General features: G+C 47.7%; 2 protein-coding genes and 2 long non-coding RNA genes across 11 annotated transcripts in view; 3 read left to right on the top strand and 1 right to left on the bottom strand.

Annotated features, from left to right (window-relative positions):
• Positions 1–3,418, bottom strand: part of TMEM63B (transmembrane protein 63B) — an 84,034-nt gene extending 80,616 nt beyond the window's left edge. For 3 of the 4 annotated variants that reach the window (XM_081187264.1, XM_081187266.1, XM_081187267.1), the window contains exon 1: positions 3,268–3,418. The gene's annotated coding sequence lies outside the window, so the exon portion shown is untranslated. Of the gene's footprint in view, positions 1–2,951; positions 3,058–3,267 lie in introns of those variants that run through there. The other variant, XM_081187265.1, reaches the window with a different exon arrangement.
• LOC308583396 overlaps positions 1–25,831 on the top strand; it is a 443,390-nt gene that overhangs the window by 222,175 nt on the left and 195,384 nt on the right. The gene's annotated exons all lie outside the window — the stretch shown is intronic.
• Positions 1–25,831, top strand: part of LOC308583399 — a 41,553-nt gene that overhangs the window by 13,257 nt on the left and 2,465 nt on the right. The gene's annotated exons all lie outside the window — the stretch shown is intronic.
• Positions 2,936–25,831, top strand: MRPL14 (mitochondrial ribosomal protein L14). Of its 5 annotated transcripts, none has more exons than XM_081187296.1 (3): positions 2,936–3,051; positions 14,801–14,896; positions 25,266–25,831. In XM_081187296.1, the coding sequence occupies exons 2-3, from the start codon at positions 14,823–14,825 to the stop codon at positions 25,627–25,629; spliced, it is 438 nt and encodes a 145-aa protein (XP_081043422.1). In that variant the 5' UTR covers positions 2,936–3,051; positions 14,801–14,822; the 3' UTR covers positions 25,630–25,831. The 5 variants fall into 5 exon arrangements, with proteins under 5 accessions (XP_081043422.1, XP_081043420.1, XP_081043421.1 ...); XM_081187294.1 differs by lacking the exon at positions 2,936–3,051 and adding an exon at positions 3,567–3,657; XM_081187295.1 differs by lacking the exon at positions 2,936–3,051 and adding an exon at positions 3,587–3,680.

Below are 25,831 nucleotides of genomic sequence, written 5' to 3'. Positions count from 1 at the left end.
AGAAGAAAGGAAAGTGTTTCAAAGGGCACACAGCATACTTTTTTATTTTACTTTATTGCAGGGGGTTTTTTTAGCTGCGGAAAACAATTCAAAGATAAAATAATATTATTAAAATTACCCCCAAAATTATCTTCGCCCAAGAAGGGGATATGCCGGTAAAACTCTCAAAAGAGATGCATGATTATTCTAAGTTTGGGAATCACTGTGTCCAGAGATGCTTTAAGCATTATCTTACTAGGTAATCTGCCGTACCTGCACTGAAATATATCTGTCCTGTCCTCTACAGCTATAGCAGGCACTGTAACTCTCCAATGGTTTGACTTTACCCCTGAAGGCACACTCTTCCATTGTCTCCCAACCAATACACCCTCTTAAACAGATATTCTCTGCACTGAGGTTTCAATTTTTTGTTTTCAGTATGCCATGTCGTCTATGTCTTGTAGGCTGTTACCTTAAAAACAGCCATGAATTATTGCACCTTTGGTTTCATGATGTAACAGGAATCTGCTTTATTGCCTCAGCTACCTAGGAGAAAGATCCAAACCTTTGAACCCCATTTTGACTGCCGTTATCTTCTACTCCATGCCTTTGATCATCTCCTATCTGTAAGGAGACTATGATTGCATACCTAAACACACTTACAAGAGAGTAACTCCCTCTGAACTCACTGAAGCCTGTGTCAGAAAACATGATAAGGTTTGCGCTACACATGGCTCTCTAGTAATGAAGACAGTAGCTGCATTTGCCATAGCAGTTTCAGAGATGAGGCAGGCATTGTTTGAAGGAGAGGATTAACAGCTTGGACTAATTGTGTGACCTTGGATAGGTCAGAATCTCCCTGCCTTAGGTCCATCCCTGTGACACTGACTTTCCTTCCATGCAACCAGAAGGGCAAACACAGCAATGCAAAAATATTATGCAAATGATAAACAGCATAGTAATTAATAACATCTCATCTATGGTTATCCATATTTTACATTTGCTTTTGTCCCCCCCCCCCCCGCAAAAAAGTCCATAAAACATTTGCAAAAGCCTGTCACCAATTAAATTGTCATCTAAAGGAACTTTCTTTGTTGTGCACTTGGAGAAGACATAACATGGCCCTATGGCTTCCCCAATAGCAACAGCATTTATTACTTGCTAGAACATGCAGCCTTTGAGCATCTGTGCAGCCAAAACATCTTTACCCTTTGATTTGAATGCCAGATTCAAACACAGCTGGAGATAGGCTTTATGCTATCTATCTATATAAAAAACACCCTCTACATTCATTCCGCATTCCAAATGTTCAGATTGCCGCACCAACAGTAAGGAAGCCATCTCCCATGGATATCATTAGATGTTGTTGACACATTGAGCTCCAGTAACACCCACACTAGCTGACCCTGACTCAGAATGAGGCACTGTCATTAGGGTGGTGGAAATGGGGTTTTTGTATAATAACAACAATAATAGCAATAGGAAGATTCACTTCTCAGTCTCTTCCTTCCAATACACCTCCCTTTGCATTCAAGCCAACTTTTTTATTTAAAATGAGGTGGGCGGGGGAATAAGAAGTAGGAGAATTAAGTTGATATAGCAGCAGTTATTAATCTATTTTATATTAAACCTCATTTGCATACACCTGTGGTTTAGACTTAGAATGGCTTGTAGCCTCCAGATGTTGCAAAGATGGTAACCACTGAAGTGCTATAATTGTGTCACATGAGAAGGTCTGGGAAAAGTTGTCCATCCTGCTTCCCTGCCATCCGTCACAGAAATAGACCACAATGCTTCCTTTAGCCCAGGGATGGGTAACCTGTGGCCCTCCAGATGTTGCAGGATTCTAACTCCCATCCGCGCCAGCTAGCATGGCCAATGGTAAGAGATGGTGGGATTGCAGCCCAGTAACATCTGGACATCACAGGCGAAAGAAAGGTATTTTGACTGCCTGGCTGCTCTCAGTTATCTTTGGGACTAGATCAAAGGAAAATCCCTGGAGGAGGCACAGCGCAATGGCAGGGTAGCATGGGAACAGCAAGGCAGGATAGAAAATGGATTTGGTTTTGCACCCGCCTCCTTTTGGGCCTGGTTTCCCTGAGCATTTGGTGCATTTCTTTTCCTTTTCTTTTTTAAAGCAGCCTCCCTCAACCTGGTGCCGGTCAGATGTTTTGGACTACAATTCCCATCAACCATCACGTTGGGAGGAAAGCTGTTCTGAAGGCAGCAGGGGAATCTCCAGAGCAAAAGCAGCACGAAAGAGAACTTAAAAGACACCACTCCTTATACACACACACATCTGGGAATAAGTCCCGCGAATGGGGCTTAACTCCGAGCGGGCTTGTCTATAGGATACCGCACTGTTAAGTCCCTTAAATGGCTTTCTCGGTTTTCCCTTCCCTACCTCACCTGACGCGGAAGGAAGGAAGGAAGGAAGGAAGGGGGGGAATTGACTGCAGCATCGCGGACCAACATCATCAGCAGCACCACCATCGCGATCACACCACCAAGAGGAGAGACAGCAACAAAGAAACACGAAGCCTGCGCCCCCACACCCCGTCCCTCCTTTCTCGCCACCCTGCCCAATGCACACAAAGCTTGATCGGGTCTTTAAAACACACACACACACACCCCAGCGAGATGGCCGCTTTGTCTGACGGCGAAGAAAAAGCATCTTGCCCTCCTTTTCTCCCTTCTTTGACATTGTGCGGGAGAATCCAGAGAACTGCGACGAAACGCAGCAGCTGGACCAGTTTCGAGAGGAGGGGCGCGCGCGGGATCGGCGGACGACTGTCATTGTGTCTGGGTGGGCAGCGGGGGGGGGGGGAGCAGAGGTTTTTTTCTGGGAGGTGGAGGGAGGAGGGCAGCCTGCTAAGCGCCCCCCCCCCGAGCCTGCCGCAGGGCTCTGCAAAAGGGACACACGCCCAGCGAGCGGCAGACCTTGCCCGGCACCCTCTCGCCACCTCCCCTACCTTGGGCTCCGCTGCCATTGTTCCACCTCGAGGCAAGAGGGAGCAACGCAGCGCTCGCCCGCTCGCTCTCTCGCGAGTAAACAGATACCGCACTGGCAAGGTAGGTGGGAGGGAAAAGAAGGCGCCACCGGGAGCCGTCTCGCCCCGAAGGGCTCCGCCAAGGGGATGGCCAAGCCGTCCCGGGCGCCCTTGGAAACGGGGCTCTGGAGCTGTTATTGCTGCAGCCCGGCAGGAAAGAGAAGGAGGCGAGGAGGGAGCGCAGGGATATTGCCAGGCACAGGCAGCAGCAGCAGCAGCCTCTTCCCCGGCGACTTACCTCACTTGTCAAAGGCAGAGCGGCTCCTCCGGGCTTTCTGCTCCCTCGCCCTCTCAGCGCGGGGCTCCCGCTGACGCCCCTCCGCCGAGGAAAAGGCGCCCCAACCTCCCCTCTCCTCCTGGACTCGCGCCTCCCAGCTCCGGCTTCTCGGCTTCGGGAATAAGCGAGGGGGGAGGGAGGGAGCCGCGCAGGGAGGCGTGGCCTTTCGCCCGGCGCAGGCAGAAGACCGGGGGAAAGGGCGGGCGGAGAAAGCCAGGAGCCTCCCCTCCCTCCACCCGCCTCGCGCTGTGCGCACGCGCGCCCTCCCAGGTTTCTTGCCGGGCCCTGCCATGCGCGTCTGTGCTGCTTTGCGCCTGCGCGTTTGGAAGGGAGTCTGGGCCCGAGGAGCCTGTGAGTTTGAAGGGTGCTCGTGTGTGCGTCTTTCTTTGCCCTCTGGGGTCCTTTGGGTGCCCTACGGCGCCCCGCAGCGCGGGAGTGGGAGGGGAGCACGCGGCGGGGACGGGGCTCGCTTCTGCTTGCGGGGAAGAGGCTCCTAGGCCAGACCAGCCGCAGCCTCAACCTGTGCAGGCTTCCTCGGACGAAGGTCCCGGGGACTTCCGTGCATAGCAAGCGGGGCTGCACGGTCCCGCGCGTGCATTCTCGATAAATGCATTTGGGGTTGCATAATAGATAAATGGGGTAGATAAATGTATTTGGGATTGCAGCCTTGATCCGGAAGAGCGCATGCCCTACGGAGCCGGTTCCCTTCGGGATGCCCGAAAAGCTCTTCCCTTACTAAGGCAGCATCATACTTTGTTCACAAATCAGGGCCTCTGTTTTCAGTAGGATTTACTCCCGTGCAGGTGGATTTGGAATTTCACGCTTTTCCATCATAAGGGCATTAGCAGCAGGATCCTCTGCCCATTTAACTGCGCGGGAAGTGTTTCCAGCTAGCACTGCTGAAGGCAATGCAGGCTTATTATAGTATTAAGACAGCCCCCATCTTAAATGGGTTACAAGCCCAGTCCTGGGCATGTTTACACTTGAGTTAAGCGGCACTTACTTTTTAGTTTGCATGCTTGGCATTGCTACTTTATTTGAGAGTAAAGTGTCTGTCCTATGCACACTTTTCTTGGGAGTATGCCTGGTTGTATTTATTTCTGAGATGTAAACAATCAGGCAGAGCAACCTCCTTGGATCCAAAAGGATCTCGCATATGAGCATGGGTGTTTACAACTACTTATTTGCACATAGTTTTTAATTTGCAAGGTGATGTGCTTTTTAAATTTACCCTACCCTTCTTCAAAGGAGCTCAGGGTGGCATTCATGTCCGACCTGTTTCCCTTCCCATTTTAGCCTCAACCCTGGGAAGTAGGTTACGGTAACAGATAGTGACTGGCCTGACACTTTAACTACTAATGTACTCCACACTTTAAGCAAAGCCACATAGCACTTCCAAAGTAAAGGTCAGATTTGAACCCAGTCTCCAGGATTCAGCTCTTTCTGTACTGGGTAATGATTAAGACTGCGGCTTGAGGCCTCAGTTTGACTTACAGTTCTTTTGCAGCATACTTGTTTACCTACCTTGATCTTTATTCAGTACATATTAATGACTGTTGGAGACTTCCGTCTTGCTCATTTGTCTCCAGTATCTACTGTCAGAAACTTCTTGCTCTGTCCATGTGTGTCTTGTTTCAGTATTTTGGGACCAGTTTCTTAAATACAAAATCCCTGGTCAAATCTGATCTTTGAAATCATCACATTAATAGTGCTTGGGACTACACTGCAATGTGCTTTGGATCAATTAAAAGTGTGCTCCCAATTAACTGGGCATCAGATTTTTAAAAACTTTTTTTATAAAAAAAATGCAAGTATTTTCAAATCCATAGGTAGCAGGTGCATGTTTATAGGTCTTTTCACTTTTCCTCTTCTCACACAGGGGGAAATGTCTTTAGAGATGGTACCTGCTGTGACATGAGCATGCGTAATCTAAAAACAAAGGGAGAATGCTCTTTTCCCTTCAAAACTGTATCAACAGCACATTTACAATTCACTAACATTTCTTTAGTCAAATGATAACCCCTTATATAATTACAGTGGTGCCTCGCAAGACGAAATTAATTCGTTCCGCAAGTCTCTTCGTCTTGCGGTTTTTTCGTCTTGCGATGCACGGTTTCCCATAGGAATGCATTGAAAATCAATTAATGTGTTCCTAGGGAAACCGCCTTCGGACCAGGTCCGGGGACAGTCTGCCCCCGGACCTCTTCTGAAGGCTGGGGGGGGGGGACAAGGGCTTTTCTTCCCACCCCCAGCATTTTAAAAAACCCTGGGACAGCGGAGGACTTCTCCGCTGTCCAGGGCGATCTTAAAATGCTGGCGGGCGGCATTTTAAAATCGCCCCGGACAGCGGAGGACTTCTCCGCTGTCCGGGGTGATTTAAAAGCCCCTGGGAAGGCAGGCAGGGGGGACAAAGACTTTCGCCCCCTGCCCGCCTTCAGAAGGTGTTCCCGCCCCCCGCCCCACTTCGGAACAGCTTTCCGAAGTGGGGCGGCGGGGGCAGGTGTCCCCGCCCCCCCTCCCCACTTCGGAACAGCTTTCCGAAGTGGGGCGGCTGGGGCAGGTGTCCCCGCCCCCCCCTCCCCACTTCGGAACAGCTTTCCGAAGTGGGGCGGCTGGGGCTGGTGTCCCCGCCCCCCTCCCCACTTCGGAACAGCTTTCCGAAGTGGGGCGGCGGGGGCAGGTGTCCCCGCCCCCCTCCCCACTTCGGAACAGCTTTCTGGGGGTTCCCCAGCATTTTAAAACCTTCCCGGGACACGGGGAGATTTTAAAATGCTGGGGTTCGGCAGCGCTTCGCTCCCGACCCCCAGCATTTTAAAACCTCCCCGGGACACGGGGAGATTTTAAAATGCTGGGGGTCGGCAGCGCTTCGCTCCCGACCCCCAGCATTTTAAAACCTTCCCAGGACACGGGGAGATTTTAAAATGCTGGGGGTCGGCAGCGCTTCGCTCCCGACCCCCAGCATTTTAAAATCTCCCCGTGTCCCGGGAAGGTTTTAAAATGCTGGGGGTCGGCAGCTAACGCTTCGCTCCCGACCCCCAGCATTTTAAAACCTTCCCGGGACAGGGGGAGATTTTAAAATGCTGGGGGTCGGCAGCTAACGCTTCGCTCCCGACCCCCAGCATTTTAAAATCTCCCCGGGACAGGGGGAGATTTTAAAATGCTGGGGGTCGGCAGCTAACGCTTCGCTCCCGACCCCCAGCATTTTAAAATCTCCCCGGGACAGAGACTTCTCTGCTGTCCCTTGGAGATTTTAAAATGCTGGGGGTCGGCAGCGAACGCTTCGCTCCCGCCCGCCAGCATTTTAAGATCGCCCGGGGCAGGCGGGGGGGAAGGCAGGCGGGGGGGAGCAAAGACTTTTGCCCCCCGCCGGCCTTCAGAAGAGGTCCTCTTCTGAAGGCCGGCTGTGGGCGAAAGTCTTTGCTCCCGACCGCCAGCATTTCCCTATGGGCTTTCGTCTTGCGATGCAAGCCCATAGGGAAATTCGTCTTGCGAAGCGCCTCCAAAACAGAAAACCCTTTCGTCTTGCGGGTTTTCCGTCTTGCGAGGCATTCGTCTTGCGGGGTACCACTGTATAGGACAAGGGAGCCTGCATTAAGGACTTAAAATGAAGTTTGGATTTTGAGACTTAGACTTCATGTTTGTGCAACAATCACAGCTTGCTACATTTCTGCTAACAATAAACTGGAGGCTGAGTGTGTTGCAACCTTATAATTAAAACTGGAGGCTGCTAAGTTAAGGTTCATTCTGTTTGTAGACTTGTCTCCCTCAGTCATTGGCCAAAATTGCAACCAGACCTTCAATAGGTTAAAGTTAAAGTTTTTGATACTCTGGTCCTGATTCCATTTATAATGCAAGTTAGTGGATTGTAGATTGTTGTACAAAAGAAACCGATAATGGGCTTGTGGAAGCTACAGAGGTAGTGTAACACATTGCAGTGCATGTGGCCATTGTTTACATTTGATACCTTTTGGTCATGTTCTTACTCCAAAAATTGCTCTTTTCTGTGGTTTAAAATCCGGAGTGTACACAATTCGCTAAATATAATTCTAGTTGCTGCAGTAAAAATGATACTTTAGAATCAGATTTGCCAAATAAACATGTCTAAACTAGGGTTGCCATATTTCAAACAGTGAAAATCTGAACAGAAAAGTTGTTCAGCTTTTTTTTAGCAAGATTGTTGAGCTTTCTTTAGTTTTGACCAAAGTTCTTGAGCTTTTTAGGTGAAATCGCAAAAAAATAAAAAATATTGCTGCTTTTGAGCTCTTTTTTTTTTTTTTGGAAAACAGCACTGCTGACAAGGGCTGCCATACGTCGGGATTTTCCCAATTTCTACCTGGACACTGCTGCCGACTGCAGTATTCTGGATATGTCTGGGAAAATCCAAATGTATGGCAACCCTATCTAAACTAAGGCAGCACAGTCCAGTGCACGCATATTTGGTGTGCAAGTATAACTCAGTGGGACTCAATTCCAAGGAAACATCCATAGGAACAGACTGCTCAGGACACGAAAGCTGAATCAGCCGGTCTGTGGAAATGGTACAGATCTGGGTAATTGCAAAGTGGAAGGGATCCAAATTGTTCCATAGATTTGTCATGTTGAAGAAAAAGATCTGTTTCCTGAGAAGGGGACACCTGGAGTTAGGCAGGATAAAGTGAAACAATGTGTATTTGAACAGCCATGGGAAAACTGTTACCTTATTCCATTTGCTATTCTCTCCCCCCCCCCCCGCCTCCCAACTCCAATGTTGTGGATCCTGGAATTCTTTATGAGAAAGTTGTTTGCGAGAGGGGAATAGTAACTGGCTACATGCTAAGTGAAAAGGTGAGGTTGCGTTTTAAAAAGCCAGTTTGTGCACTATTATCTGCACTCATGTCAGGCATTTACTTGACCCACATTACATGAGAAGGAAGGTGCCTGAGTGCAGTCAAGGTTTTTCCATAAATGGGAATCCCCCCCAATTATAGATAAAGATCTACAATCTCTTGCAAGCTGCATTTTTCTGTGTTCTGTTGCATGTGTATCTGCACTATTCACTAAGAGGGCTTGAAAATGTTGCCTTTTTTCTGCTTCCAAACTGGCTTAGCCAATCATGATGGCGGTGTTCTGGGGCCTGGGATGGAGCTGGGTTGTAGCTTTTTTCTAGGGTGTAGGCTCCTATTGAGCAGTTGGAGTTTATCAGCATGGATATATCTGTAAGGATGTTGCTTAGGGTGAGCCTGGAGATGTGAAAGGTGAGGCTATAGGCCTGCTGGGTTACCCTAACGCTGAGCAACACTATAATACCATACAGCAGGCATGGCCAAACTCGGCCCTCCTGATGTTTTGGGACTACAACTCCCATCATCCCTAGCTAACAGGATCAGTGGTCAGGGATGATGGGAATTGTAGTCCCAAAACATCTAGAGCAGTGTTTCCCAACCGGTGTTCCGCGGCACACTAGTGTGCCGCGAGACGTTGCCTGGTGTGCCGCGGGAAAAATTAAAAAATTCGAAAGATAGCTTCATATCCGGAGAGGCGGCCTTCAGGCGAATTTAGTTTTAATTTTCCTTCTCCCACTTAATGCCCCATGCTCGCCCGAGCAGCTTGCAGTCCTCGGTAACCACGGCGACCCGAGGGAGGGGAGGGAACAGGGAAGTCGAGGGCGGCGGCGAGCCGCGATGACGTCAGTGGGCCGCGCCGCCTCGCCCTGGCACGGTGTGAGAGCCCCGGCTAGTGGCGCAAGCTTCGGAATAAGTGGGATCCGCATGCGCGAGACCGAGATCACGGGTAAGGAGCTCAGCCCTGGGCAGAAGGAAGCGGGGCCGCGCATGCGGGCCACATCCCCACAGAGAGCGAGCCTCCCCCGGCCCACCACTCCGGGCAGGTCCACTCGCATGAGGGGGCGGTGATGGCGACGGCCGGCAGCTTGCCTGCAATGCCATCCCTCGAGCAGGCGAGGAGCCCGGAGGCTACCAGATGCGAGTCCTCTTTCCCACCCTGCTCGGGAGTCCAGAGCACTTGGTCGCATTCAGGATCTAGAGTGGGGAAGCGGGGCTTGTGTCTGGGCTGGACACATTGGGCTGCCTGTGCCGCTCGACCTGCGGGGAGAAATCAGGGTGGGAGTCACGACCGTGAGGCAGGGCTGCCAAGTGTGGCAGAAGAGGACACGGCCGTCGCACCTGTCCTTAGGTAGGAGCTTCTTCCGTGTTGACCTGCTGCCCTAAAGTCTTGGCTTTTTTCTTGGCTTTTTGGCGGTTGGCACAGAAGGAAGGCAAGGGGGAGGGGGAAAAATTGAAACTTACACTTTCGTGCGTCCCTCCCGGCGTGACGCTGCACGCTGACGTCACGGGGCTGTAATGGTGGTGTGCCTCGAGATTTTTTTCATGAAACAAGTGTGCCTTTGCCCAAAAAAGGTTGGGAAACACTGATCTAGAGGGCTGAGTTTGGCCATGCCTGCCATACAGCTTCTTTGACGCTTATATTCCTTCTCACAGAGCTTGAAAAGCACCTTGCTACTCAAGAGTAGTGAAGTGCTTTTTTGACCCTTAACTAAAAGTAGGTTTGCACAATACTTCACATTTCTAAGTGCCACATCATATTTCTGGGAGCAAGACATCAAATAGGAACGTGCTTGGGCTGCTGAAACTTCCAGATTCTTAGGCAATTGCATGCTTCATTTTTCCCAAGCAGGTTACATTATTTTCTGGCCGGCCTCAGCAGTAGACCCAACAGATAAGAAAAGGTGTGTTTGTGCAGGTGTTTTTCAGGCCACCCTGTATTAGGTGTTCTACTGTTCTGCTAATTGGAATGTAACTTTCTGGAATTGTTCTAGATTTGCTTGTGTGGCAGAACAGGAATAAAATACTTTTACGGAGTTGGGTATGGGTGGTGGTTTTTAATAAGGCACTTAATGTTTTGGTGCACAAATACTGACTTATGATGACTAAAATTTCCTCTGTTCCTTATGACTATATGCTAGGAAGCTCTATCATTGAGATAGTAAGCCTGTGTCAGACTGCAGGTTACACAATTGAATGTTCTTCCGCCCTAAAAGTTACCTTGGTCCCAGTGTCTCAGACTCCTCTCTTGAGAGGGTTAGTTCAGGCCCAGAGTTCTGCCATGTATCCACATCTGTGAAGACAATTGTAAAGAATTCATCCAGCTGCTCTGCAATTCCCCCTTCCTCCTTTAGCATACCCTTGTCATCCAAAGTCCAGTTGTTTCCTTAAGTGATGGTCTGCTGCTAATTTCAGATTTTGTTGTTGTGGTTTGCCATGTTTTTAGCAGTGGGATCCTCAGATTCTTTTTGACCCCTTATTGCCTGCTTGTGTTTCCTTTGCCAAAGTTTGTGTTACTTTTTGTTCTCATTTGGAGGAGAACATTTTCCGAAGGAAGCCTCCTTCCAGTAATTTCCTTGAATTGCTTGTTAACTATGCAAGCATCCTCTTGCCTCTGCTGGTGCTTTCCTGATCTGTGACATGCATTCCAGTTGAGTGTCTGTGTTTTTAAATACGGTAACTCCCAAGCATTTTGCAGATATTTGACCCTCTTGACTTTGCCTTTCAACTTCATTTTTACCAATTCCCTAATATTTGGGAAGTTCCCTCTTTTGAAGTCAAATGCCTCTGTTGGAATTTCTTGGCAATTGTGATAGCACTATGATCAGCGTTCTGATTCAAATTGATTCAACAATACCTACATCTTGCACCAGTTTGTTGGAACCACTTAAAGTTAAGTCCAGGGCTAACCCCTCTGGTTGGTTTTGTGACCAAACTGTTCTATGGCACAGTTATGTAGTGCACAATCATTTTAGGTATTAAGAAATTTTAATTCTTTGCACTACTGAATAATGCATATACCAAATGTATGGGAAGGTAATTGAAGTCACCCATTACTACAGCACTTCCTCTTTGGGATGCCTTTTTTATTTCATTCTCTGTTCTGGTCAGGAGGAAACTAAATTATTCTTTGGGTTTGGTATCACCACCTATAAATATTCTGTGGAGGAATCTGGCCCTTTGAAGAGTTCCTGCTTGTTGAGTTCTGTGTCCTCTTTGAAGTGCAGAGTGACACTTCCTTCATTATGTCCTTTTGTGGCCTTTCTATAGACTTTGTATCCAGTGATAATGACGCTCCACTGGTTTCCTCCATTTCACCAGGTTTTCTTTATTCCCACTGTATGTGTGCTCTCCTCTGAGACCAAGTGCTCTTGCTTCTCTGTCTTGCCTTAGTCATCTAGCATTGCTATACAAACACTTACCGTATATACAGCATTTCTTTCCAAGTGTCTTTGGCACTTGCATTTAACCTATGGTGCTTTGGTTTCTCTGAATAACTATCATGGGCTCCAGCAATCTCAGTGCCTAGTTCTGCCCTCTTCCCATTTGAATTATAATAAACATGTCCCTCCCTCATCCCTGGGGGATGATTTGTTCTGAACTGGATGCTCCTCAGCTTCTGTTGGCTTCCCCCCAACAATCACTTTAAAAGCTGCTCTGCCATCTTTTTTATTTCAAGCATCAGCAATCTGGTTCCTTCCCAGTTCAAGTGGAGCCCTGTCCCTTTTGATCAGGCCAAGCTTGTCCCAAAATATTCTCAGTGACTAACGAAGCCAAACTCCAAACAAATCCAAAACTGCCAGTACCACCATCTTATTCATGCATTGAGACTACACAGCTACACCTGTCTAGGTAGCTCTGCAAGTGGAACTGGTAGCATTTTGTAGAAAGCTGCTTTGAAGGCCCCAGCTTTCAAACTCCTCCCTAGCAACCTATATTTTGCTTCCAGGGACACATAACTACATATCTTCACATCCTTGATACCTATACACACCCCAAGTGCTGATTCCTCCCTAGCACTAGATGGGCTGTTTTTTTAGAGTTCAGCTGGAGAGGACATGGTGTGGAAAACCTGCTGGTGAAACCTAATGGTCAAGGGAATGGTTAAGGCCTTTCATTTTCCCTGCAGATACCCTTCTCCTAAATTTATCATACGTGAGAAACACATTATTGGAAATTTTGAGCATTCCTCTTAACACTTATAACTTTCCTTACCTAATTAATAGTTTTCTTCATTCTTTTATACCAGGCATGTCCATCTTTCAAGAGACTGAGATCTACTCCCACTATAAAAAAAAAACTGGCAGTGATCTACCAAAGTTGTTGAGCTTTTTGGAGAGATCCAAAGTTTTTGCGCTTCCAGAGGATTGATTACCTAGTAGGGTGATCATGATCTATGGAAATTACATCTCCAATAAATTTCTTCTACCAGGAATCTACCATGCCCCCCCCCCGGCGATCTACCAGTTGGACATCCCTGTTTTATACTAATTAATTTCCATCTTTTTATACAACTTATTCTGAATTCAAACTGGATTTCGGTCCAAATAAAAAGACAGAGGGGAATGAGACAAAATAATAGCTTCTTGCTTCAAAGTATTCAGAGGGGCTTACTCGTTTTTAAAACAAAAGTGATGACCAGAGATCAAGCATGGAAATTGTGGCATAATTTGGGAAAGTGTGGGTTGTATTCAGCTGAGTTTTACTCATAGGAGACCCCTTGAAATTAATGGACTTAGTGATATCCATTAATACCGGTGAGTAGAATTTAGTTGAATACCACCCTGTTTGTGTGTGGTTGCCATTTACAGGAGCCACATCTGTAGTTAGTGGTGTGAATATTCTCCTGTCAGACACCGCTTTTCACATTTAACAGTTATTTTTGATCAGTGGGTTTGAAGAAAAGGAGTGAAATGTCAGCATCTGCCTCAAAACCGGCGTGTCGTGAATGATTGAGCTGCGAGAAGAATACAAATCACAAGCAAGGATACATTTTCCTTGCCTGTCTTGGGTATCTCACACTTGCCCCTATGTGCCAGTTGGAGAAGACTGTCTTTAGGACTCTGTAGAGGGGAGTTGTTGTGGCAAGAGATCACTGGGGGACAAGTGGGTGAAAGAAAATGTTTTTTTCCCAAGCATATCATTGGAATGCAGATAATTGTGGTGCTTCAGAAGTTAAGAAGAATAAACATTTTAATGCATTCGCCTCCTTTAGTGCTTAGTGCTCTAGCAGTGTGGCTACTACTGCTACTCTGTGTGCCAGAAGTGCTTTCTCTTCTCCTATGTGGGTCACTTGAAGCTGAAAAGTAGCAGAGAATCTTGCATTGTAGCAACTTTTGCTATGTTACATCTTTGTAATTAGGAAAATAATTATCCAAAGTGAAAATTCTATGTCATACAAGTGCCTGAAGTAAAAGTTAAGAGTGACTGTGATACACCTTTTAACTTGGGTAAAGCAAAGTGAAGGCACTGCAAGCTTAGTGGACTGTATTCATAAAAGCTCATATATGTCAGAGGAGATAACCTAAGGACAGACTATTTTGGGAATTTTTATGATTCCCGTTCTAGAAATATGACTGGCTGGCAGGGGTGCCAACTTGAATAAAATTTTGGAGGAGGGGCAATTAAGCCTCGCCTTGCATAATTGATCACAAGACACAGTACATGGACGCCATTTGAATAGCAATGCCCATCAACTGGGTGGGCAGCCCCCTCAAATATTATTTTTGGGGGAAGGCCCCTTGGCCCCTAGGAGTTGGCTCTATGCTGGCTGGTGACTGATTTTAAGATTATATTCCCATTGAATTTAAAGACTCCTTTCTGATTAAAAAAAATTAAAAATTCCAAATAGTATACAAATAAAACATAAAAACTTACCGGTAATTTTGATATACTTTTTAAAATCCTGTCCCCCAAACTTGTTTAAAATGTTTGTGCTAGCTTCCCTTAAAACGCGGCAGCAAATAAATTAGTATATCTTTTGATGCTTTTAGTATTTTAGAAATGAATTTATTGTGACTGCTAAATGGTTCCGTTGTATAGCTTACTAAGAGTTGTGGGCTTTTGCGCTCTCCATGCACGGATATTCTTAAAATGCCAGTGGCTGTAAAAACTTACAGCTGTTAGGGTAGGAGGATGTTTGTGCAGAGAGGATCTATGCCCTTGAAGAAGAAAGCTGCACTGCAGTGCTTTTTTATTATTTAAATACAGTACCATTGTGTTATATGTAACTGAGTTGCATTGACTCGGATCTGAGGAGGGAATGTTGCTGCGCTTTGTTAACAATACAATGCATGCTTTTGAGGGCTTTCGGGGACACTGCAACAGAATATCCTCCCCCCGAATGTATCCCATGGAATTGATAGTGTGATTTATCTTTATCAAAGTTGTAACCATCAATAGTAGTATATTATTAAAAATAAAAAAATTCCTTCCAGTAGCACCTTAAAGACCAACTAAGTTAGTTCTTGGTATGAGCTTTCGTGTGCATGCACACTTCTTCAGATAAAGTATCTGAAGAAGTGTGCATGCACACGAAAGCTCATACCAAGAACTAACTTAGTTGGTCTTTAAGGTGCTACTGGAAGGAATTTTTTTATTTTGACTATGGCAGACCAACACGGCTACCTATCTACTACTAGTATATTATTAGTAATCTTTTGTTTCTTGTCCAGGTTTTTTAAAACCAGAATCCTGATGGCGCTTTGGAAAAAGTGCCCAGAGCTTTTTCTAGCCCAAATAAACAGAGCAACCAATCAGCGAAATTTCAGGTATGTGTTCCAATACAGATAATGGCTTTTTACTCTGGAGTATATTTACAGGCACATGAATCAGATGAAGCAAACCTAGTGTTCATTTGTCAGACTCCTCCCTCTTTTCTATATAAGCAAAATTACAAGATTACATTGGGCATGGTTTACTGTACAGGACTGTATTTCATGAATTTATCCTTTTGATAAGAATACTGCAGGTTTGTTCCAGTGGTTAAAATCATTTAAAATCCCACCTCAGCTGAAAATCTTTATACTTACATATGCCACCTCCTGTCCTAATATGATTTGTTAACTTTGCCGTTCCCATATAATTCTAGTCTGTGGTTCTATATTTACCTTAGCGTAAGTCCCATTGAACTCTGTGGGGTTTTCTTCTGAGTAGGTGTGTATAGCATTGTCCTTTAATAATCTAGTCGGGGCCTCAACAGATTTCCACTTGGAGGTTATTTCTTTCTAGTCTTGACTCATAAATTCATTCAACAATGCCCCTTGACAAATCTCAATTTGTTTAGCTTAGCAAGTAGTTGATAATTTTGAGTCTAGTTCATTCAAGACATCCCTCCAATACCTTGAAGCTTTATAATAATGCAGTGGTTTTAAAGTGCAATTGAATGTGTGTGTGTTTTATTAAAAATAATGGTTTTCTGCATTGCTCAAAGAAGAAAATGTCTTAAAAGCTGTGTTAAAAGCTAGGAAACAGCAAGTAGTATTCACAGTGGTAGGATGCTATATAAAGTCTTTCACCGACTTAAATTTGCTGTAGTCTTACTGTTGTCTCAAGGTATGGTCTGAAGGCACATGGGGGCTTTGGGTCTGGCCAGTGCTAGGATGGGAGACCACTTGGTAACTGCATGCATATTGTATTGGGTTCTATGGTGAAGGAAAAGTGTGATATAAATAACTCCACCCCTTCCAACCACTGTGGTAGTCGTGGCAGTGTCTCATGTATTTCAGAGCTAGGAGAGGCACCATGCAGGTCTTCCTAGACCATAGAAGGAGAATTGCCACAGCTTGAGGTGCTGTGAGTTGCTTTCTTAGAGGCAGTGGCTGCCTACATAAGGAAATGTGGCTAAACCATCCTTTGTGCCATTGTAGCTAATGAGATTCCCAATAACAGTATATAATGTGTTGCTGGCTTTTTAATAAGCACTAGCCCTATTTCTCTGCCTTGAAAATTACATGGCAGCTTGACATCCTAGAAATTTTCGTAGGATGGAGAGACACTGATGGTATGATTCTGGGTCTCAGGCTTCTGTTAAAGTGCAGTTGTTTTTTAAATCACTTTTAATGTATGTCAGAGCTGCTTCAAGATCCTAGCTCACAGAGGATCACGCTAGCCAGCGGTCATTAAGTAAAAGTCTTTATTGAGTTACAGTTTCCATTCCCAAGCTGCTGCGTGCAACTCTACGTCTAATGGCTAGATTGGCGAAGCTCCGTCTGAGTCTCCGCCCCTTGTGCACCAACTTAATATCCTAGCCCTGCTCCACCTTTTCCGCCTGACTGCTCTCCTCTGGGTCCCTCTGCCCCCCGGGGTCTCTTCCTTCCGGGATTCTTCTGACGCCGACCCCCCGGAACTCCCTGTCTCCTTGCGCCGGGCTTTAGGACCTGGCTCCCTTTCCTGGCTGCCTACTGCGTCACTTTCCTGTGCATTTGAACTTGGCGCGCGCGCCCAACCTTCCACTTTCCGTCTGACCGTTTCTTCGCTCCCCGATGGAGGTGTGGCCACTCCTGACTCGTGCTCTCCCCCCTGTTGCGAGCTGCCAGCGCTTGATCTGTGGCGCTCCTCCTCTTCCCTGCTCTCTGGCTGTGACGCTGGTCCCGATTTCCAACTGCTCTCCTCTGAGTCCCCTCTGGCTCTATCTTCCTGGGGTGTCCCCCTAGGCTCCCCCCTTGCCCTGACCACTGGTGCTCCTTTCTGTGAATCTTCTGATTCACTGGAAAGACTCGGAGATCTCGGGTCGTCGTCATCACTCATCTTTTCTTCTGCCTCCTCCCCCTCGCTCTCTGTTTCCTCCCTTGCCCTTGCCTCTGCTCCTGAACCCCTGACATCCATCCCCCCCTCGAAGCCCCCCGTTCCCCCCTCCCCTCCTTCCGGTGCGGGAACTGGGTGCTGCTGTGTCAGAGGGACGAACGTCGGATACAGTTCGCTTCCCATGGCGGGCCTCCATCTGAAGTCTCCCGGTTCTGCCTCCCTGCTCTCGTCGACGACGGTCACCTCCGCTTCCATCTCTGTGCCGCCGTGCTCGAAACCAGGGTCGTCCCCGAAAACGTCCATGTCCGTCTCTCCCTCACTTCCTCCTGGCGGCGTTGCTCGTCCTGGACCTTCCTGCCACTTCCTGCGCCACTGCTCCTCTGGTCTATCGTCCCACCAATACGAGGGTTCTGAGGCAGATCCCGAGGGTGACCCCTCCGGGGAACGGGCGTCTCGTATCGGGTCCTCGTCCGAGTCGAACCCCCGGAACGTGCTGGCAGAAAGCGTTGGCGTGAAAAGCCAGTCGTCGAAAAATTCTGCTGGCATTGGTCTATGTGGGAAGAGGGCATGAAACTCGTCTTTGAGCAGAGGTTCGTCCAAGGCGTAGCCCGGCACCCAGCTGTTCGCACTGGCCGGGGTGCCCTCCTTGGCGAGAAGGTATTCTACCCCTTCTTCCCCCCATCTGGAGTCCAAAATCTCCGTGACTTCGTTGATGCGTTCCTTCTGTGCCACTCCCGCGTGCCCGGTTCCTTCTCTGAGCGGACTCGGTGCCGTTCCGGGTTCCTGAAACCTGTGCGGTGCCTTGTAGGGGGTGAGCACCGATCTGTGGAACACCGGATGCATTCTGGAACCCTCCGGAAGCGCCAGCCTGAAAGCCACCGGGTTGACCTGCTCTTCGACTTGGTAGGGCCCCAGTTGCTTATGCCCCAGCTTCTTCTTGGCCAACGACCTGGCCGGCACTGCGTGGGCTGCTAACCAGACCCAGTCTCCCACATGGATCTCTTCGCCAACCCTTCTGTGTTTGTCCGCTTGCACCTTGTATGCATGTTTGGCCAGCTCCAGGTGTCGCCGCAGCTGATCGTGGACCTCCTGCAACTCCGACGCGAAGAGACGGAGCTTACTGTCAGAGCTGCTTCAAGATCCTAGCTCACAGAGGATCATGCTAGTCAGCGGTCATTAAGTAAAAGTCTTTATTGAGTTACAGTTTCCATTCCCAAGCTGCTGCGTGCAACTCTACGTCAAATGGCTAGATCGGCGAAGCTCCGTCTGAGTCTCCGCCCCTTGTGCACCAACTTAATATCCTAGCCCTGCTCCACCTTTTCCGCCTGACTGCTCTCCTCTGGGTCCCTCTGCCCCCCGGGGTCTCTTCCTTCCGGGATTCTTCTGACGCCGACCCCCCGGAACTCCCTGTCTCCTTGCGCCGGGCTTTAGGACCTGGCTCCCTTTCCTGGCTGCCTACTGCGTCACTTTCCTGTGCATTTGAACTTGGCGCGCGCGCCCAACCTTCCACTTTCCGTCTGACCGTTTCTTCGCTCCCCGATGGAGGTGTGGCCACTCCTGACTCGTGCCCTCCCCCCTGTTGCGAGCTGCCAGCGCTTGATCTCTGGCGCTCCTCCTCTTCCCTGCTCTCTGGCTGTGACGCTGGTCCCGATTTCCAACTGCTCTCCTCTGAGTCCCCTCTGGCTCTATCTTCCTGGGGTGTCCCCCTAGGCTCCCCCCTTGCCCTGACCACTGGTGCTCCTTTCTGTGAATCTTCTGATTCACTGGAAAGACTTGGAGATCTCGGGTCGTCGTCATCACTCATCTTTTCTTCTGCCTCCTCCCCCTCGCTCTCTGTTTCCTCCCTTGCCCTTGCCTCTGCTCCTGAACCCCTGACAATGTATGTATTACTTTTCCTGACATTTTATTTAGACTCACAGAATTGTAAAGTTGGAAGGTATCTCCAAGGGTCATCTAGTCCAATCCTTTTCAATGCAGGAATCTCAACACAGAGTCTCCCATTCAATTTGAAACCGTACCAGACCCTGCTTAGCTTTGCCAATGTGCTAGAAGTTTTATTGCTGCACCACCACCACCACCACCACCACAACAACAACAATAATTTATTTATACCCCGCCTATCTGGCTGGGTTTCCCTAGCCACTCTGGGCGGCTTCCAACAAAGATTAAAAATACAGTAAAATATCAGTCATTAAAAACTTCCCTAAACAGGGCTGCCTTCAGATGTCTTCTAAATGTCTGGGAATTGTTTATCTCTTTGACATCTCTTTGAATCTGAAGTTCCACAGGGCGCACGCCACTACCGAGAAGGCCCTCTGTTAAAGTCAAACATTAACAATAAAACAATAATTTAAAAGTACCGTATTTTTCTGCCTATAAGACGCCCCCTATTTGGGGGGATTCATATTTAAGAAAATGGGGGGAGATGTATCTGTGTATAAGACACCCCCTAATTTTTTACATTATCTTTTAGGAAGAAAACCTAGTCTTATACATGGAAAAATACGGTAATAGGGAACAAAAATATGGACTGCAAACATTTTCCATTTTATGAGAATAAGTTCTTACATATGGCATAGTTACCAACCATTGTGAATGTATTTATTTCTGATGTCTGTGAGAAATACATTCTTAGGAGAAAAGAGGTCAAATATCATTGTAGGCATTTATTTTAATTCCTTCTCCAATCCATTTTTAACTAGAGGAGTTATAACTTTGTGGTTTCATCTTATTGAAGCACAGGAAAACCATTCCCACAGGTGGGATCCTTGAAGATTTTCTTGTGTGGTGAACCTGGAGTTGTGCCACTTCCTGCTACTGAATTGCAGGCCAAGGAGCTGGAGAGCAGAAACTTCCAGCATAGCTAGAGATAGTGATGGAAAAAGGTGATGGCTGCTTATAGCAACTCAGAGAAACAGAATAAAAAAGCACTGTAATATCCTTTCCCCTGAAAAATTTCTCCTTTAGAAGCAGTAGGCTGAAAAATAAAAGTCTTCCAAATACAAATATGAGCTTTTCATTGTGTTTTTGTGACCCTGTGCAGTTACATACCGTATTTTTCGCACCATAGGGCGCACCGGACCATAGGGCGCACCCAGTTTTTAGGGGGGGAAATCAAGAAAAAAAATCTTCCCCCCCCCAGCCCCAAAGAGCAGCGTACAGGGTGCGCACAACCTCTCCCTGCCGGAGGGGTTGTGCGCAGCTATGGAGCAAGCCAAGTTTTGGCTTCCCCTTTAGCCCCATGCAGCCTCTCCTTGCCGGGAGACGCTGCGCAGGGCTAAAGAAGCCATAGCCTCGTGCAGCGTCTCCTTGCGGAGGGGTTGCGCACAGCTATGGAAGAAGGCAAGGCAGCGAGCGGGATGGATCCCGCTCACTGTTTTGCCTTCCCCTTTAGCCCCGCGCAGCGTCTCCCTGCGGAGGGGTTGCGCACAGCTATGGAAGAAGGCAAGGCAGCGAGCGGGATGGATCCCGCTCGCTGTTTTGCCTTCCCCTTTAGCCCCGCGCAGCGTCTCCCTGCGGAGGGGTTGCGCACAGCTATGGAAGAAGGCAAGGCAGCGAGCGGGATGGATCCCGCTCGCTGTTTTGCCTTCCCCTTTAGCCCCGCGCAGCGTCTCCCTGCGGAGGGGTTGCGCACAGCTATGGAAGAAGGCAAGGCAGCGAGCGGGATGGATCCCGCTCGCTGTTTTGCCTTCCCCTTTAGCCCCGCGCAGCATCTCCCTGCGGAGGGGTTGCGCACAGCTATGGAAGAAGGCAAGGCAGCGAGCAGGATGGATCCCGCTCGCTGTTTTGCCTTCCCCTTTAGCCCCGCGCAGCGTCTCCCTGCGGAGGGGTTGCGCACAGCTATGGAAGAAGGCAAGGCAGCGAGCGGGATGGATCCCGCTCGCTGTTTTGCCTTCCCCTTTAGCCCCGCGCAGCGTCTCCCTGCGGAGGGGTTGCGCACAGCTATGGAAGAAGGCAAGGCAGCGAGCGGGATGGATCCCGCTCGCTGTTTTGCCTTCCCCTTTAGCCCCGCGCAGCGTCTCCCTGCGGAGGGGTTGCGCACAGCTATGGAAGAAGGCAAGGCAGCGAGCGGGATGGATCCCGCTCGCTGTTTTGCCTTCCCCTTTAGCCCCGCGCAGCGTCTCCCTGCGGAGGGGTTGCGCACAGCTATGGAAGAAGGCAAGGCAGCGAGCGGGATGGATCCCGCTCGCTGTTTTGCCTTCCCCTTTAGCCCCGCGCAGCGTCTCCCTGCGGAGGGGTTGCGCACAGCTATGGAAGAAGGCAAGGCAGCGAGCGGGATGGATCCCGCTCGCTGTTTTGCCTTCCCCTTTAGCCCCGCGCAGCGTCTCCCTGCGGAGGGGTTGCGCACAGCTATGGAAGAAGGCAAGGCAGCGAGCGGGATGGATCCCGCTCGCTGTTTTGCCTTGCCCTTTAGCCCCGCGCAGCGTCTCCCTGCGGAGGGGTTGCGCACAGCTATGGAAGAAGGCAAGGCAGCGAGCGGGATGGATCCCGCTCGCTGTTTTGCCTTGCCCTTTAGCCCCGCGCAGCGTCTCCCTGCGGAGGGGTTGCGCACAGCTATGGAAGAAGGCAAGGCAGCGAGCGGGATGGATCCCGCTCGCTGTTTTGCCTTTCCCTTTAGCCCGTACAGCCTCTCCTTGCCGGGAGACGCTGCGCAGGGCTTTCCTGGCTTTTCTGGGAGGTGGGGGAATTCCCTCACCTCTCGCAAAAGCCTGCAAAAGCCGTGAGCTCTTTAAAGGGGCTGCGCGGCTTCTCCTGGCTTTCCTGGGAGGTGGGAGAAGGGACTGATGCGGCCAGTCAGTCCCTTCTCCCTCCTGTGGAAAAGCCCGAAGCGCACGGAGCTTGTGTGCGGCTCTTGGGGGCTTTTCCCGCCTGCCTCCCCCCTGCATTCGCTCCATAGGACGCACACACATTTTCCCTTGCTTTTTAGGAGGGAAAAAGTGCGTCCTATGGTGCGAAAAATACGGTACATGTAAGACAGTGGAAATCAATGACACCTGTGAAGACAGTCTTATTTTACCTGCAGAACTACCTGGGATAGATAAGGGTTAAATCTGTTTCTTCCCCTCCCTTGCCATATTCTTCTCCTGTTGTAGGCAGGTTCTATTCTTGGCATCTTTCCTTAAAAGGCTTTTAAGTAGCAGAGCAAGGAAAGAGCCCTGCCTCAGACCTTGTCAAGCCATCGGTGTTTGAAGTCGTAGACATGGGGCTGCTTGGATTAAATGGTCTGACGCAATATTTCATTCTTTGTATGTTCACAAAAATGTTCCTAAGTTCAGATGGGTACAGGTATGTGCCCCCCCCCTTCGGCATTTAATGTGCTACTCTTTGTGGGGAATATTTCTGCCAACTCCTTCATGTTCAAGAGGGAACAAAGACCCTTGACTTTTGTGGTTCATTGTATAATGAATGCTTTGTGGTATAAGAGAGTTCCCAAGAGAGAAACTGGCTGTTCATGAATTTCTCGAGTGGGCATTGTAAACAAAAACTGGAAACTGCTTTGAGGCCCTAGTTTGGCACTGAGGTTGGGCAGGTTTCCCTTGCAGATCTCAATGTGTACAGGTGCACATTTCCTTAGATGCTGTGCATAGTAAGTTTCTGTCCCAAAGGCCAGTACACTTTCTGGAACCGTCTTCAAATATGTTACTCTTCATTCATATGCACCAATTAATTGTTGTTCAGTCGTTTAGTCTTGTCTGACTCTTTGTGATCCCATGGACCAGAGCACACCAGGCACTCCTGTCTTCCATTGCCTCCTGCAGTTTGGTCAAACTCATGTTCATATCTTCAAGAACACTGTCCAACCATCTCGTCCTCTGTCGTCCCCTTCTCCCTGTGCCCTCAATCTTTCCCAACATCAGGGTCTTTTACAGGGAGTCTTCTCTTCTCATGAGGTGGCTAAAGTATTGGAGCCTCAGCTTCAGGATCTGTCCTCCCAGTGAGCACTTAGGGCTGATTTCCTTAAGAATGGATAGGTTTGATCATCTTGCAGTCCATGGGACTCTCAAGAGTCTCCTCCAGCACCATAATTCAAAAGCATCAATTCTTCGGCGATCAGCCTTCTTGATGGTCCAGCTCTCACTTCCATACATCACTACTGGGAAAACCATAGTTTTAACTATACAGACCTTTGTTGGCAAGGTGATGTTTCTGCTTTTTAAGATGCTATCTAGGTTTGTCAAAAATCTGCAGCTCTAGTCTGTCTGGCTTTATGTCGCCATTTTGCATTTCTGCCCTCTTCAGATATGCCAGACCTGGAAACATAGGCAACCATTGGTCCCTCTAGCTTAAACGGGCAGTAGTTGCCCAGGATTTCAGAGAGAGGGATTGCTCAACCCCTTGGAGAGATCAAGGAACTGAACGTGGGACCCCTTGTGTGCAAACCATGTGCTCCTTCACTGAGCTATGTACAAGCTTTTAAAGATCAAATAGGTTTGTGCTGCTTTAATTCCTCTATCTGGCTATATCACAGAGGCAGAAGGATGCAGCAGAAGTCAACAACATCAGCCAGCCCTTGGGCTTCACTTGGGCTAAAATGGAGACTTATGGGTCCCATGGAATAGGCATGGATGTTGGTGCTTCAAAGCCATCGATCATTCTCTAGTTGTGTCTCCTTTTGAATGAAGACAGTAATTCACTGATGGCAATAACTTTATTATTTCCCACGCACTGAAAGCTGAAGGGGGGCAGGAGGTGGTTCTAAAGTTGAGGTTTTCAAATTTTGCTGCAGTGGTTTTCTCAGCTTGAGTCATAACTCAGATTGAGGATCTAGTCTGTAATTGTTTTTCATCTCAACCTAGAAGCAAGCAGATCTCAAGGAAGGGGTCATGTGTGAGGGTACCACATGCTCTGAGTTGCTAAAGAGGAAATGGGTGTTAAAAATAAACAAATGCCATAGTGGGTTCTCAAGGCCTGTTCTGTTTGAGTCAGCATTCTGGTGTCTTTCACAGTACAATTAAAAGTTATATAGAAACAATTATGTATATAAATACAATTTCTAATCCAACACCAACTGGGTTCCAAAGAGCAGGTGCCACAACACTAAAGGCCCAATTCAGACATCATACAGAATGGACCTCCTGATAAGAAGGCCACCCAGTTCTTTAAAAAAAAACTAACAGTGACTATTTTTATATAAAGGGTGTCATAAATGAACTGCTTCTAAGAGATAAATAATTCATAAATTTACCAAAAGTGGTGGTGATATTGAGAACTGAGATACGGAAATATGTTTTCTGATCAACAAATCTGACATCTCATTTGGATGTGTTCCATTAATTTGTCTGGTTAATCCCAGTTTTTAATAAAAAATAATTGCTTTTCCTTTCTGAGAAAGTGCTCAGAAGTCACTTATGGATTCTCACCAACCAGATTCCCTTTCTCTAATCCTTTCCTCTTTATTAGATGAGGCAAAAAAGAAGCAAAACTCCAGGAAAACCTGTCAGACTAGTATCTAATTAGCAGAAGCCTCTTGTGAGAAATTAACATTCTAGTAGAGAAGCCAGCGTCAAATCCTTATTAGGTCCCCTAAGTACCAGATACTGTAGTTTAAGAATCCCTTGCTTGCCTTCTGAACAATGTTCGGTCATTTGGTGTATAAATTTTTGTAGCTAAAAAAAAAAAAGTATTTCAGAAAATTATTTGACTGAAGGATCACCCAGCGTGTGTTTTATCTCACTGTAAAAATAAACAACTAATTGTATGGCTTTACAAATACTGAATGAGTAAACATTACTTGTAATAGTAAGCCATGATGGTAACAGCTGAGGAATCCTTTGGAGTCTTAACAGTGCAGGCCTACCCATTTTACTTAGAAGTAAGCCTCATGGAGTTAGTGGGACTTGCTTCCAATGAAATATATATAAGCTGGCCACTCTGTATACAATTCTTTCACAGTTTAGGGGGAAGACAGAAAACCCCACAAGACCAGTTCCTTCCTTATCAGCATCTGGTTTCTGTGAGGAATCAACCTTCACATTGAAATGGGCTAACTCTCCCCCCATCCCAACCCTCTGTTTGTGAGATGGCTTCTTTCTGTTCACCCTAGAATACTTCCCAGAATCCTCTGCAATTGTTATCACACGCTAGCAATTCCTTAGTAGATAAGCTGGTGTGGAAAGCTACTTTCTGAAGGGCAAAAGTTTGAAAATATTTGCATTTCTTGGGTTGCTTTATATATAAAAAAGCTGTCCTTTGACCCTCTCATGCTATCCACTGTTGAATTAAATGTACTAAACTGCCTTTGTGGTAGCGTATTTAGAGTTTTTGGCTTTAAACAGTATTTTGAGTGTGAGGGAGGTCATAGTAACGGCACATGTTTCTGAACATGATAGTCCTTGATTGGGACTGCTACCGTTGGTCTGACTTGTTATTGCCTTCGAACTTATCTTTTGGCAGCATCAGCAGCGCGTGCAGTGCAATACAGAAGATGACCCGCGTGCGAGTTGTAGATAACAGCGCCTTGGGAAACACTCCGTACCACCGGCCTCCAAAATGCATCCATGTCTACAACAAGAACGGAGTGGGCAAAGTCGGTGACAAGATCCTTCTGGCTATCAAAGGGGAGAAGAAAAAGGCTCTAATCGTTGGCCACAAGATGCCGGGCCCTCGCATGACTCCCAGGTTTGATTCTAACAACGTGGTGCTCATTGAAGACAACGGGAACCCAGTAGGGACGAGAATCAAGACCCCAATTCCCTCTCTGCTGAGGAAGCGGCAAGAATTCTCGAAAGTGTTGGCCATTGCCCAGAACTTTGTGTGACAAATAAGGGAACATCCAGTTAAGTAGTACTGTCCCCCCCGCTTTAAACCCTTCTGAGCCTAAATAAAACAGTAATAAGGGGAAGTTTCACATCGGCATATGGGTTGAAAACACGTCAAGATTTCTTTTTGAAAGCCATATTGTTGCCCTTTTCAGTGACCGTTGCGACATGATATGATTAAAGCTCAAGACTGTTAATCCA

Source organism: Podarcis bocagei (assembly GCF_964188305.1).
Source record: "Podarcis bocagei genome assembly, chromosome: 3".
NCBI classification, from domain to species: Eukaryota; Metazoa; Chordata; class Lepidosauria; order Squamata; family Lacertidae; genus Podarcis; species Podarcis bocagei.
Note: the sequence above shows the minus strand (reverse complement) of the source record. Positions and strands in the feature narration are given on the sequence as shown.